General features: G+C 43.7%; 1 protein-coding gene across 4 annotated transcripts in view; it reads right to left on the reverse strand.

Annotated features, from left to right (window-relative positions):
- The window catches only part of LOC143024761 (uncharacterized), a 271,674-nt gene that overhangs the window by 89,410 nt on the left and 166,607 nt on the right, over positions 1-15,657 (reverse strand). For all 4 annotated transcript variants that reach the window (XR_012966299.1, XM_076183888.1, XM_076183902.1 and 1 more), the window contains exon 10: positions 5,434-5,598. Coding sequence is in view for 3 of the 4 variants with exons in the window: in XM_076183888.1 (XP_076040003.1) it covers positions 5,434-5,598 (165 nt within the window). In the remaining variant the exon portion in view is untranslated. The remainder of the gene's footprint in view (positions 1-5,433; positions 5,599-15,657) is intronic.

Genomic DNA, 15,657 nt, shown 5'->3' on the forward strand with positions numbered 1-15,657 from the left:
CCCTCCACCCTCCTCCCTCACTCTCATCTTGGCACCTCCTGGATGACGGGTCATCCCTGCATCCTGTCCACTGCCCTGGGTCAGAAGCAGTGTCGCAAGACACAGCACATCCACAGCAAAGCCGCTTCATTAATTCGGCGACCCCCCCTCTCCGTCCCCTCGTGCAGAAAAGGAGAAGACGGGGAGAAATCCCTTCGGGCTGCGTCAATTTATTTCTCATTCATACTTCCTCACGGAGTATTAAGGTATAACGACATGCAACTGTAATCATTTACTCGAATCACTCACAGTGCCCCCTAATAATAATAATAATATTCGTTACCTACAGTTGCATTAACTGGAGACCCGCAACCCCACAATGGCTGGCAGTGATCCTCGGGCTCTTACTTCTATCGCTTTGAAAAGAAACTATGGACTGCTGTTTGTGCTGTTTTAGTGTGGGACTGTTTCTATGCCATCGGCTTGTAATAGGGGTAAGAGGAGGAGGAGGAGGAGGAGGAGGAGGAGGAGGAGGAGGAGGAGGAGGAGGAGGAGGAGGAGGAGGAGGAGGAGACGGGGAACAGTCGCTAGTGGTCAGCTTTCCTCACGTGGGTGGAGGAAATACATTTGGAGTTGATCAAGATTTTAGATTTAGTCCGGAGACTGAGTACGACCGCCCTCGGTGCTGCACATTGAGATGGAGGTGAAGGGGCAGACGGGTTTTGGGGATAAGTGGCGGGGAGATGGCTTTTCTTCGCCATCCATCTATTTTGCTGGGCTAGGCTACCACTCGTAGGTACCTCTCCCACTAAAATACCAGAATGTAAATATGTGACCAATAGTGCACAAGTGATGCCTCTCATCCGGCAATGCTGTGCATCATCATTATAAATTACCAAACGAAAAATGTTTCTGCATCACCACGCGGTAAAAGAAATCCTTTAGTCAAAATTGAACACGAAAGTAGAGTGAAAATAAAATCTCGATTGATTCAACTATTTGGATTATCCAATATGATATCTTGTACTGATTTGGCAAAAGCGGATTATTAATCTATTGCAATGCCAAGTTTTCAAAAATATTTTTTCATCACCACTTTCATCGTTTCGGGAGGACTGACCGTTACAGTGAAACGTCCTTCCTTGGCGCTGCAGTAGAGAAAGGCGAGGGGGATCATGTACGCCAGAATGCGCTGAGGAGCTGCAACCGCAGTCGTCACCTTTGCCCCATTACGCCCTTGGGCTGCAGGTGCAAGAGCCACTCTTGGTAATCGGGGAGGAGTGTGGGACTCAAACCCACAACTTGGAGGATGAGAGATTGAGCACGCTATCGATGATGCCACTAACGCACTGGCACTACATATTACCCTATCAATAATCATGTGTCCATGTGATACGCTTGCCACTCTCATTCCCACTTGAATAAAACCAAAGCATTTCTTTAAAAGGAGTTACTGATTGGGCATATCTGAAACAAAGTTGAGGAAAAAAAAGTCCTGACATTAGAATTCGATTCAAATATTTTTGGGTACATATTCCAAAAGTCTTTAGTTCCGAAGATTTTTTTTATTCCTGATATAATTATTTGTACTATTTAGCGCCAATGCAGTGCAGTGCTATTTTAGAAATATTCCATCTAGCTCCACCAACAAAATAACATTTAGATTTCCAAGTATAACTACCAAATATTAAAGATAGTCAATCAAAGGGTATCCCTTGTAATAAACAAAGTTAAAAATACTTCAGGTACCTCGTCAGCACGACAGTGTTAATCTGGTCCTTTTTCTTGTTAATCCAAGTAACTAGTATGTAAACAGATAAATTAATATATAAATAAATAATAGATCCACAGTCCAGTGGTTACCAAGGTTGCTATATCTATCACTCACAAAGTTCAAGGAAATAACGGTAGAGTTAGGGTTAAATCTATCAAGATTTCCATGGTATTGTACAGAAGTGAATTCATATAATAATGCGCCATCCTGGGTAATATATTATGTAATCGCTTTTACATTTACACGCTTTATCCTTGGGAATATCGTTTAAGCACAATACGATACTGTATTCCAAAAGTCGTTGTCCCGCAACAAACAACCAGGAAACTAGCGTAACATAATCTCTTCAATCATATTCTATACTGTAACCACAAATGTGTCCAAAAATCGTCCTTGTATCGCTGTGACGCAGCGTGTGATGGAACAAACACAGCATCTGACGGATTGCTCCCGATGTCAAAGCTTATTGATTGACCTGTTCCCTGGCCATAATTAGGTTCATCCGCTCGTCCTTCCTTATCAAACTTTCCCTTGTAACTTCTCCTGTGGCGTCATGTTGCGTTACACATAACCTCATCGCCCGTGACGTCATGTCGCGCAATGGATGAATTCCGTTCTGTTCGTCTTACAAACACGTTCGGTGCATCAGTTTTGGCGGGCTGTGCATGTCCTTTTTCGTCATTCCCTTACAAAATTCCTCGTCACATCGAAATGTTACGCCCACACTCCACATGGTACTCCCTCGTTACATCGAGAAGTTACGCTTCTGCTGCATACTGCCTCGTTACACCGAGGAGTTACGTTTCTGTTACATACTGCCTCGTTACGGTAGCCCCGCCTCGGTGCATCTACTCAGGATTGCTGGCCAAATTCAAACCGTTGGTTTTGCTGACGGCCCTTGGCTTGCCTTCATGCGAGCTGACTGGCCAGATTTCCCCTTGTTAAGCTTTACTTTCCTACTCCCTGGCTTTCTCCAACTTCCAGACACACCATTTGACCTTATTCCACCCCCCTCCTCCACTTCCCCTCCCTCGTCCACCCGCCTTCTTTCCATTTACCCCTTTTTTATGGTTCCCCATCACGCCGTGGCACGACCCTCGATTTTTCCAAAGGAGTAAGAGCACTCATCGCCAGCCCATCCTGGGTAAAAGACGATTTAAATAGATGGGCAGTGCACACACAGAACTCGGGTAAGTCCGGCCGGCGAAGTCGCGTCGGGGCCTAAATTGGAAACTAAAGATTTAATTTGTCGCCTTTTACGGCAGACTTGTGCAATTAAAGTAGAAGTGTGTATAAAAGTTTATAACTGAAAGTCAAGTTCACTGAGTAACAACGCTCTGGCAAGTACGTAACTTGCGCACTACGATAACCACTCCATCTCCGTCAGGAGCTTTCCGTACAGGATACCGACTGCGTGTTCAATCCTTTAGTGAAACCCTTGCTGCAGAGTCATGCAGCATTCTCTTGTGCTTGAAGACTCATCTTCACTCAATTACTAATTTCACTCAAATACTAATTTCTACTACATCTCTTTGCTACACTCTTTAAATCACTCCTTTGCCACCTATTTGGTGCGACATTATCTCTAAGGATAAAAGCTCTGGATATCGGCGATGAAACACATCCGCCAGGAACTCCGTACGGTCAAGACCCATTCTTCCCTCAGGCGGTGTCTACCACGATGAAATCATTTCCACCCGCACCCGCACCCTCTGAGGCATCGGTTCCCTCCTACGGCCAAGCCTACTTCCAAGACTGCTCGCACCCTAACCAACATTTGTAACAACACGTTCGATTCCCCCTTCCTCCCCCCGCCCCTGGTTGACTTTCCTCAACCACTCTGGTCTCTCCTCCACTCCCCCTCTCCTCCCTCATACCCCCCACCCCCCGCGCCCCGCAATTCCCTTCCTCTTCATCCTCCCCCGGCAGGCCTCAGACCCTTTGAAACAAACAACGGGAATCTCCTGACAAAGCTTCAAGGACATCTGCCTTTCAAAACAACCATGTAAACTTTCCAGGCCCCTTTTTGTTCTTAGCCTGCGGTGGAAAAATAACGTTAAAAAATAGTGATGAACCACGAGGCTGGCTTTGGTTCTTTTCATGGTAGGTTGTATTTGGGCAAGAGGAAAAGATAGGGGGTGGGGAGACGAGAGTGACTGAAGAAGAACGAGAAGAGATTGAGAAGGGCGGGGAGAACGCAGGAAAGGTAAAAGGAAGAAAAGGGGAGGGAAGGAAAACAAGAGAACGAGGAAGAGAGCAAGGCAGAGGAGGATATGAACGTGGCTAAATATGACATGGACGAAAAGAAGAGCCAGCACGGGAAACGTGGAGGAGGAGGGGAAGGAAGACGTGGCGAGGGGTTGGAGAGGGACGGGAGAAACAACGAGGTGAAGAATGAGGGGAGACGGATTAAAACATAAGAATGAAGGAGACTGCAAGAGACCATAAGGCCTGCACTAGACAGTTCCATGTCTATTACAACCTCTCATCCCCATCCATAAAGTTGTCTAACCGTTTCTTAAAACAACCGATAGTTTCAGCGCTCACTACTACATGGTTACTAAGTCTATTCCATTCGTCGACCACCCTATTAGTAAACCAATTATTTTCTGTTTCCTTCTTAACTCTAAAATTGTCCAATTTAAATCCATTACTACGAGTCCTGCCCTGTTGTCTTAATATGATGACCTTGTTTGCGTCACCCTTGTTAAAGCCTTTGATCCACTAGAACACCTCTATTAGATCACCCCACACTCTGCGCCTTTTCAGAGAGTGTAAGTTATGATGCCTAAGCCTCTCTTCGTAAGATAAGTTTCTGAGCCCATGTATAATTCTGTACATTCTCCTCTGTACTGATTCTAGTGAATTGATGTACATTCTATAAGACGGAAACCAAAACTGTACCGCATAGTCAAGAATAGGTCTTACTAACGCTAGAGTTTGACAATTACCTATGCACTTCTATTCGTAACCGTCCTAACATCACTATCAATCCCATTGTCCAAATAGTTTATGTACACAATGAACAATAAGGGTCCCAAAACCGAGCCCTGGGGAACTCCACTAGAAACACTCCCCTATTTGGATTTTACATCATTTATGGTGACCCGCTGTTTTCTGTCACTGATCCAAGCTCTAATCCATTCTAACACTTTTCCTCCTATGCCATGGGATTTTATCTTATTTAGTCTCTGGTGGCGCACCTTGTCCAACGTTTTGCTAAAGTCAAGGTAATGACATCGTAGCTATCACTGTTATCTGACGCCTTATATACGTTAGTGTAAAAGGATAGAAGATTAGTCACACATGACTTACCGTTGGAGAAACCATGCTCCGAGTCGCGAATCAAATTGTGTCTCGATGTGATCTCAGAGTCTATTAACTATTACTGACTCAAGCATTACACCTGTAACTGATGTCAAGACTGATTGGCCTGTAGTTGCATATTGACGATTTATCTCCCTTTTTGAAAACAGGAACAACGTTTACCTGCCCCTAAACAACAGGCACAAAACCAGTGTCACCGACTTATTGAATATTTGTTAATTTGTTAATTGGTTCCGCAGCGTGACAACCCGCAAGACTAACCACTACACCCGTGTGCGCGTGAGTGTGTGCGCACTTGTCGCGCGTGTATAAAACACGAACACTCATAGACAGCTACAAGCAGGTGTACCCACCCTTTATGCACATAGGTGTCGTAAGCATTCTTGTCTATGATGACGATGAGGTAGGTTCCCGTGGACAAGCCCTGAGGAGGCACGTAGAGCAGCACCGTGTCCAAGGAGTCGGTTGCATCGAGGGTGACGGCGTACAGCGGGGCGTCGAGAGACTGCATGTCTTTGCTGCAGGGCGGAGGGAGAAAAAAGAGCGAGAATTACACTCGAGGAACCAGCAGCTGCGGTGAAACAGGAACTATCTGAAGGAACAATAACACATAATATCAGGAACCTGAAGTCGGCGGGACCACATGGTAAACCGTGAACCGTCTGAAAAGGGTGAAACTTAATGTCACATCTGGAATCTTAAGATGGGGTTGAAACTATATTTCCATAGAAGAACATCTGACACACTGGTGGAACTGCATGATAAATCTGAATCTATCTTCGGAAACCTCTGTGTACACTCGCAAACGAGTAATTCCACTCCCCCGCCTCCCCAACACTCTTCTTCCTACGGATTTTTGAATTAAAGGATGAACTCCCAAAGGAGGAGAGTCGAAGGAAGTTTTAGTGCGTTGCGTATCCCTGTAATGGTAATTTTATATTTTCAAAGGATACAACAAATTACATTTCAATTAGAAAAAACAGGCACACAAAGATACATGCATTTCCCCAATACATAATAAATGTAGCCTACTTCAGCACAGTAAAAGCAAGCCGGCTTTAAATAATTTTCCTTGGCGCTGCATAAAAATGAAGCCTGGCAATGTTAGTTGTAACAGTTACTGCAAAGTGGTGGTGGGAATGAATGCAGAGGTTGTTTGGTGATTGTGAACATGACCACCACAACGAATACTACATCTTCTATAACAACTACAACTAATAAGGAAACAAAATACATAAGAAAATTTCTTAAAATAGTTTTTGGACCTTTTGATATAAAAGTCTGACTGATGGTAACCGCACTCTTAATCTTAATTATGCTGAGTTACAAACATTGACAAGAACAATTGGTGGAACGTTGTACAAACCAAATAGCCTAACCTGTGGAGGCCCCATGGCGTAGTTACCAAGCAAACATTTGTTAAACTTTACGAAACACGAGGGGTCAATAGATAAAATCTGAACAACTTACTTTTTGGGAGCAGGCCCTTAACTGATTAATATCACTGCTCAGCACTAGCGAGAACAAATATGATATATATACATTGTATGCTGTCATGCTAAGGATGAAATAAGACAAGAGAAATGCGATATGTTCGTGTCGATAACACGAATGCACCTCCCTCTACACCATTATAATTTATAAATACAGACGTGACAGTCACCAAACTTTTCCACTGTGCCCTAATGCCTGAACGGGTCTCTCGATCCAGCGAGGCCTCGCCGAGAGGTCTAATTCTTAGCTGATTAAAATCACCGTGCGGCATTTGACACAAAACCTCTTGAAGTAGACATAAAGAGTACATTCTACTTCTGGACGCCCGAATTTAACCAAAGGTATATATCACAACTATGCAATTATATATTTGAAGCAGTGCCACATAAATAGAATTTTGATTAAATTTATCATAAGAAATAACGTATATAGAAATATATTAAATACACAGCAACAACAACAAGAGATACATTGGCACAGTTGCATCATGGGTCAAACTCGTGTATCCACAACATTCCCTACATCATGTACTTACATTGTAGAACTATGTAACTACAAAGGAAACAGACAAAATAAGCAGATCCATCGAACTGTGAAAGCAAAGGCCATGATTGTCCATAACAACACTCACCCTTCTACACTCTCAGTGGTCCTCTCAGGAATCCACTCAAATTATGGTCATCATTTCTATGCAAATCATAAATTCGCCGCGCCCAGGCCCGATTCTGGTTGGCCCCTGCCCTACCAGCAGCTGTCGCTTCGCTCATGGCGGCGTCTTCCTCTTCCTGGCGACGCAGAAGCTCCATCGGCGCCAAGTCCCGACCTTCACACACCTGAAACTTTGCTCACCTAATCTCGGAACAAAGGTCCTAAGCAAGTCTCAGGTGGCGAAGACCGGGAGTTCTCGACCTAAAACGTGGGTTCTTGAAGGTGGAACCACATCCGCCAATGTCGCCGTCTGTTCCGTTGGAGGAGGCTTTCCGTCGTTGTCGTCGTTTATCGTCGTTGGTGAGAAATGAAGTGGTGGTAATGATAACTGAGAGGATGTGGGTCTTGACTGTGGCACTGCCATCGAATGGTGGCATTAACCACGGTGCTGGTGTAGTCTACCCATTTTAAGGTGGTATGGATCTAATGAACAAATACTACGTTCGTTACTGGAGTGACAATTTCGTCGAAATGCACATGCTCACACAAAGAAAAAAGGGCGTAACACTGTATATTGCATTCTATTCACATAATGAAACTTACGATTGTCTTCTCACTGACAGGACATTATATTTGCTGCAGCGTCAATGCTGCGAAGTGGTTAACAATACGAATGATATACCTGTACTTTGAGCGTGTGTGTGTGATTATATATATATATATATATATATATATATATATATATATATATATATATAATATATGAGAGAAATTTGCTAGTGACAGCAACATTAATCTGATCATTTCTATGACAGTCGCATGTAGGAGTCGAACCCACTGCTTTCGGTCACCGTAAGATTACCTTTACCCACTCCACAACAGAGACCTTGAAACCTGGAATCGAACTGATTCCCAAGGATAGGAAAGATCACTAATCTGCGACCCCAGTTACTGTTTTACGCAAAGCCCAAGCCCACTAGTGGCAAGGGGTAAGGATCGTAACAAATTCCTTTCACGTGACTGCCATAAAAATTATCAGATTACTGTTGCTGTCACTAGCAAGTTTCTCTCATGATTACAATGGCGAAAGCGTGAAAGGGATTTGTTCCGGTCCTTACCCCCTGCCACAGCAAAATTGGTAACTGGTTGGCTGGATTTTGTGGGAACTGAATATATAAAGGATTGGGTAGGCAACAGTCCTGACCTTTCTCCAATAGAAAAAATGTGGGCTTTGATGAAAGCCCAGTTGAAAAAGCATGAGACATCAAATATACCGAAACTTTAGTAAAGGGGCCAAACGCAGACTATGGGATCCAGTATATTTAACATTTCGCCCAGCAGGACTGAAGATTCAGCCCTGCTGAGAGAAACGTTAAATACACTCTATCCCATACTCTCCGTTTGGCCTCTTTCCTACAGTGTTGTTGCAATCGTTGCTGCTTTTTACTTAACACCGAAACTTGTTGAACCCTTCAAAACATCTAGGCTAACCGATCGGATAAATCTACGTCCGCTTTCCCTTCGCCATCACCATCATGGTTTCATCTGCCTCACATGTCTGTTGTTACTCCAATTCAACCCCGCTAACCGTAAGCTGGCAGGGATTTTTTCACCGACATTTTCGAGTTGTTGTTTTGTAATCCTCGGACATCTCCTATTTCCTTCTTTGGTCAATAAAAGCCTACCGTTGAATATATACAACACAACCCCACAGAGCAAAAAGCAGTAAAACTCAGTCAGCCACATTCCAAATCCATCCTCCCCATGGAACAAGTCCACCAACCCTGTTCGACCACGGTTGTAACTTTGCTGCAGTGCCCGCGCAAACGCAGGATTTTATAGGGTTTGTCGGGTATGCCACATGCCACTGATCGACTTTCCATGCCGTATCCAATGGGACACTTCATGACAAAAATGCATTCCTGCTGCTGCTGCGCATCAAGTGTTGTGATTCCTCCCCCGACGACCCAGTTCGTTCGTTTATTCAGGTGCCACTCTCGGGTCTAGACGTTGCTCGGGACTCATGAATGTCGTGATCGCGATTTCCCTCTCCACTTCGTTACGGATTGTGTTCTCTCGATGCCCATCATTTGCCAAGGTAGAGATTATTCTGGGAGGGAACCTGGAGTAGTTTTCTATTGTATTTTTTAAACGATGAACACAAAAGGCAGAGGAAGGTGGACCTTTGAAACAGACAAAAACCCTCCATAAATGCAGTTAATGGTATCCAGTTCTGCAACATACGAGTGAATGCATTTAATTTCTTATATTAATCCCTCACCTACCTTAAGCCTACCCTTCATAAAATCAAGCCTTTTAAAAACAATCTTTCGGCGGCATATTGCCGTGCAAGTAAATAATAAATAAAAATAAAAACAAAAACAAAATTATTAATACGTTGCCATGGTATTCTATTACAGAGATGGTGTGGGGCCTATGCTGGATCTTAAGCCACATGCTGATCCATGTCCGCTAACAAGATGTCTCGCCATTCGTCTCGATTTTGAGCTGCTTCAAACCAATCTTCTCTTCGCCCTCGTTCCGTAAATGCATCCCCGACTCCATTGATCCACCACCGTCTCCTTGGCCTTCCTCTAGGTCTGCGTCCATCCACGGCTCCCAACAGAGCTCTCTTCGGCAATCTATCTTCATCTATGCGAGCAACATGTTCAGCCCAGCGAAGCTTCATTCTCTTAATAATGTCAACTATCTTCTCTTGGTTTGTACATTCTTTTAGTTCAGTGTTATGTCTTCTCCATATAAAAAATCGGGCCAGCAATACGTCTGAGTATCGTATGTATGCATGTATATATACACACACATATACATACACACATTTATATTATATATATACATATATATATAATGTAAATATACATTACATTTATTTATATTATATATATATATATATATATATATATATATATGCATGTGTTGTTAAAGTCGACAGCATTAAGGAGGTTGTTAATCTTCTTATGGTATTCTTCTCCAGCTTTTTAACCAATACTCTGCCATTTGGAGGGTATGCATAAACCAAGTTGCCAAAATGATTAATTTATTCAACGTTTCGTCTGCAAAGAGACATCTTCAGGAAAATCTGTAACATTAATATTACAGATTTTCCTGAAGATGTCTCTTTGCAGACGAAACGTTGAATAAATGAATCATTTTGGCAACTTGGTTTATCCCCACCCTCCAAATGGCAGAGTATTGGTTAGAAAGCTGGAGAATACCCATAAAAAGATTAACAACCTCCTTAATGCTGTCGACTTTGACAACACATGCATACAAGAGAATCTGCTCCCTAGATATATGCATATATATGTATATATACATTATACATTTATTCATTATATATATTATATATATATATATATATATATATATATATATACATACACACATATGTACGTATATAGGTTGTTTGTACGTCGATACGACGAAGACCATCTACACATATCATAGAGGGGGTTAAGTTAACGATGCTAATAAGGATGATGATGATGATGATGATTTTGAAGACCGACGTTGGGCGTGCGGAGCTGATGCGATGTGACAATTTTAATGTCTGTGCGTCCACAAATGGCTGGTAAGGTCAATCCGAGCCCGGAACAGTTTTGGGCAGTGTGGGCAAGGTATGGTGGCGATAGACGCTGGTGCGGCGGTGCCTTCCCTGACCTGCCTACGCTGCACCGCTGCTGCAGTCCTGTTCTTATCACAGGCTTTGGCCTGTGATAGGAACAGGATATATATATATATATATATATATATATATATATATATATATATATATATATATATATATACGCATATGTGCGTGTGTGTGTGTGTGTGTGTGTTTACGCATATATCCATGCCTTGGGTCGAGATTGGGTACAATGGAGGAAGCTTTTGTTGTCGAGTACGGTTGTCGGGTTTCGCTATTGGGAGGATACAGGGAGGTTTCTGTCATGCGAGACCATTGTTTTACTGCATTTATAGTACGTGGTGACGAGTCACCAAAGGCAATCTATCTGGAATAAACTCCCACCCTAACTTGCAAATTCTACATGCATGGAGGCGGGGCTTGCGTGACGTCATTTCGACTCTGGAGACATTTTCAACAAATGTTGACAGGATGTGTAAATGGACTTCGTGAGCCAGTTTGCACACATTGCTCGTTGGTTTCCACACACGTCGCCCCCTTGTCCTCGTCCCTTGCATCAAAGACTGGCAGCCCAACTTCAGGGCGAGGCGGCTGAAACGCAAGCTTGACCGGTTCAAGTTTCCACGTTTCTGTTCAGTCTAATAAAACACACCTGTCCTGAAAAAAGCAGCGTGCACGCACGTGTACCAGTATATGCTGCAGCATGCAAATTCTGAAGGCAGTATCATATAACCCATGGCCCATTCACACACAATTTATTTTTCTATTAAAAGTTCATGGTCCTAACGCATCTTTGTTAGCAAACATTCTAGCAGGCCTCAAGTTACCATAAAATAGATCATTTCATCTAGAATTCCAAATATATCCCAAATGCTGATGGTGCCCCTTATTAAAGAGGCAGAAGCCTCCTCCCACCCCACCCTCTCTCTCTCTTTTCCCGTATTCAAGATTCTCTACTTCCCATCACTACCTAGAGTAGTGGTTCCCACCTTTTTCTTCTTCTTCTGTCCCCCCCCCCACTCCCTTTCAACCAGTTCAAATGTCCGGGTTTCCCGCTTTCGTATGAACAAAGGAAAAGTAGCCAAAACACAAATTGTGCTTGCATGATATCACAAACACTCTACTGCCTCAGGTCTCTCTTGCAGGAGACTCGCACTTCCCAGGTAGCCGGCCCCACATGTCACCTCAGGGTGGAGGCTTACGGAGGGGAGGGGGGGGGTGCATCCTGAAGATATCTGGGTCCTCAATGGATCTCTGGGTCGTCCTGCGAGCCTCTTAGATGGCACTGACTTTCGGGGTAGGCACACCACCATGACGCCTAACATAAATAAATAGTTAAAGTAACAGTTTCTTTCTTTAGTTAGTGGTCAATGAACAACATTTCTCCTGTCTACACTACGGCAATAATACCACAAATGTTGGTTTTTATTCATATGCTCGAACAAGACTCAATCGCCACATTTTATAATTATTTATCCTGTCGACGTAGTAATTCATATTTCCCTGGGGACAATTTTCCCCTAGGAGGAACTCTGAAATTTCGCAACCTAGGGGGAATCCCTCCAAGGAGGAAACGCTACCCTAGAGGCCGTCCCTTTCCCTCACGATCTGGAACCCTTTCCCTTCTTTCACTCTTCGAAGTCCTTCCCCTCCCTTCACGATCTGGAACTCTTCCCCTTCCTCAACAGCCTAGAGTCCTTTTTCCTTTCTTCACTATCCAGACCCCTTGCCCTTCCTTCACGATCTGAAACTTCTTTCACTGTTCTGAATCATTTTACCTTTCATCATCATCCTGATCCCTTCACCTTCCTTCACGACCTGGAACCCCTCCCCTTTCTTCCGGAGTCTTTTTTCCTTTCTTCTCTATCTACAGCCCTCTTCCATCACTACTGAAGTTCTTTCCTTTCCTTCACTTTCCGGGAGTCATCTCCTTCACTACCTGGAGCCCCTTTCCCCTTCCTTTCTTCTCTATTCGAAGACCTTCCCTTCCTTCACTAACTCGATGTGCGCCCCCCACCCCACCCTTCACCCTGCCACCTGTTGCCTTCCTTCCTTCCTAACCTACTTCCTCCTCCGTTCTCCCAGCGCCCACATCCTCTCCAGTCTCTCCCGAGGTCGCTCCACCACCGCCACCTCCACCAGCATCCCCCCACCTCTTCCTCAGTTATTCTCCATCATTCGTGTCCATTTAGATTTTTTTTATTTCATTTTCAAATCTTTACCCCCTTTACCAGGAAAGGCTCTATCCAGTTTTCTGGCAGTCGCCAGGCGATTTTATCTATCTATGTGGGCGAGTAAACAACCTCTACATGTCTCCAGGACTTTTTCATTGCTATCACGTTGGAGCACCTGGTACCTAGTGTCCTCCCTTTCCCTCTCTTCTTCAATTTTCCCTCTCTCTTCATGTCTCTCCTCCTCCTCCTCCTCCTCCTCTCCTCTTCTCTGGGTTAGAGTTGGGCCCGTGTTTATCTATGGCGTGCAGCGCTTCTCCGAGTGGAGCGCGGATTCGGCAACTCTGAAGTTGTTAGATTGCTGCAACCATGATGGGCCGGCGACGTGGGCGGCCCCGCAGAGGCACATGCGCAAAACAGGTGAAAGCGGCTTCGTGGGTAAAAAGCCGAAATGTGGAGAAAGTGGAGGTAAAAAAATACAAATTGTTCCTGTGGTGAACACGTTGTATACAAACTAAATCGTATTGTTCAAAACTGATGGATAATATTAACAAAAATAATCGTACAAGAGTGATAATATTACCTTGCGTACAACCTCCCAATAAAAATATGTCCCCTCAAACGTTACAGCAAACATGAAGTTAAAACCATAATAAATACTGACTTGGTAATTTTCCTCGCATGCACAAACATACATCAAGAGAGGCAGATAGGTAAAAAGAGAAAATGCACCGTCCAGACGACGATAAGACTGTCAGTAATAACAGCATGGGAGTAGCTGGACTCAACTCTTCACAAGGTCTCAGGCAAGTCATTGCAGCGCGCGCGCACACCCACACCCACACTCAAACACCCACACACACCGACTCGAATGTGGTGGTACTGTGCCCCAACGCTAATTCAGTGATCTCAGTTAGAATTTTTTTTTTTTTTTCGCTCCCGACTTTCAGAATAAGAACATGTCGTTTCTGGTCACTGGAGAAATACTTTGTGCCACTGAAGATGTATGAACAGTTCTTCAACTGTATCGCATGGGAAAGTGGAGAACCCGGGTCTTGGACTGTTGAAAGTTTGCCTTCTGTGCTTCCAAGCGGATATTGAAAGTGAAAGACCTAAACTAAAGCGATCTGCAGCCAGCTTTTGAGAAGTACAGCCTAGCTTATAGAAGCATAATTTCAAGGCTTAGGCAAACACCTACGTGATATGCCGCCGTGTTTATTCTACTGTTTATTTATCTCTTCATTCTTAAGTGAGACTCTTTATCGGCGACGCTCTCCTCTTGGCGTCGCTGCAAACCCTCGCGTTCAACTACAAATATCGTCATGATGGTTGTTCTTCATGGGAGTCAAAGACCAGGTGCCAGGGAACAATCCCATGGAACGCCTAAGGAGACAGAGTTAAGAGAAAACCGGAAACCATCTACAACAGTTGATCGAAGAGAAAACGTCAGGGAAGAACAGAGGTGGATGGGTTATAGAAGTGGTGGATGGCTTGGAGAGGTAAAATTCGTATCAGTTTGGCCTCTGGTTATATCCGAGTTATTGAAGTCTCGTAAAGAGAAAAATCCTTAATTACACGGGGAAACAATAAATAAATAAATAAATAAACAAATAAATAAATGAAAATAAAACACTAAAACCGCAGATACCCATGGGCCCATGAGGAAATTTTTGAGTAGAGAGGTTTCAAATTTCTCCTGTTTAGAACATACCCAAAAGCTTTTTATGAACAAACAACCCCATATAGAAAAACAGTTACTGCTAATTTTGGGGCATTCTTCTACCTTTAACATGAACTTCAACACGAGGAAAATAAGTCTATTCGAAGATTAACCTAACGGGGGAACACAGTTCTTGCGAACGACTGGGAAGAGTACATCAGGATAACCTTTGAAGATTAAGCCTTAAGAGGAGAGAAAGAGGAAAGAAAAGAGAAAAAAATGAAAGAGAAAGGAAAATGCAATACACGAGAAGGGCGGAACGGGGCGGGGCAACCGGAAATCGTCCTGAGAAAGAGTGTGAGATAGAAAAAAAAAGAGAACTAGAGAGGGAGAGGGAGGGATAGAGGAAGAGAAAGAGCGATACAGCCCCCAAAGCGTTAGAGGAGATATAAAATAAAAATAAAAGTCTAATTGCTGAAGATGCTGGCAGCTACGGTCCAGAAGTTACGAGATAGTAGGAGGGGGAAATCAGGAGTCCGACATTTCCTGCTAAAGGGAGAATGTTAAGTTGAAGAACAAATTTGGCACAATTCCAGGGAAAAGTATACAGTTGATATCAAATACAAGTTTGATGGGCAGACACTGTGCCCTTTGCAAGGCATTTCCCTATTTTGGAAACCAGGGACCCTTGTAAGGGCTACGGGGCACCACCCAATCCATATGTTTTATGCAATCGATATTTTAAGGACTATGCCCCACACGAACTACACACGGCCACCCCTACGGACCAGAGTCAATTTAAAATTTAACAACTGTCTCCGTTCTTTTAGCCTCCTTCAAATCTCTCGTGTGCCACCTCTACGATTTCTCGTTTTGGGTGCGATTTTGTCCACAAGAACATAAGCTCTGGTGTTTCCTTACAATAGATAACAGGAGAACAAACATATCTGATCATTTT

This window comes from Oratosquilla oratoria, chromosome 1, assembly GCF_046742065.1.
Source record: "Oratosquilla oratoria isolate Oo_2021 chromosome 1, ASM4674206v1, whole genome shotgun sequence".
Classification (NCBI taxonomy): Eukaryota; Metazoa; Arthropoda; class Malacostraca; order Stomatopoda; family Squillidae; genus Oratosquilla; species Oratosquilla oratoria.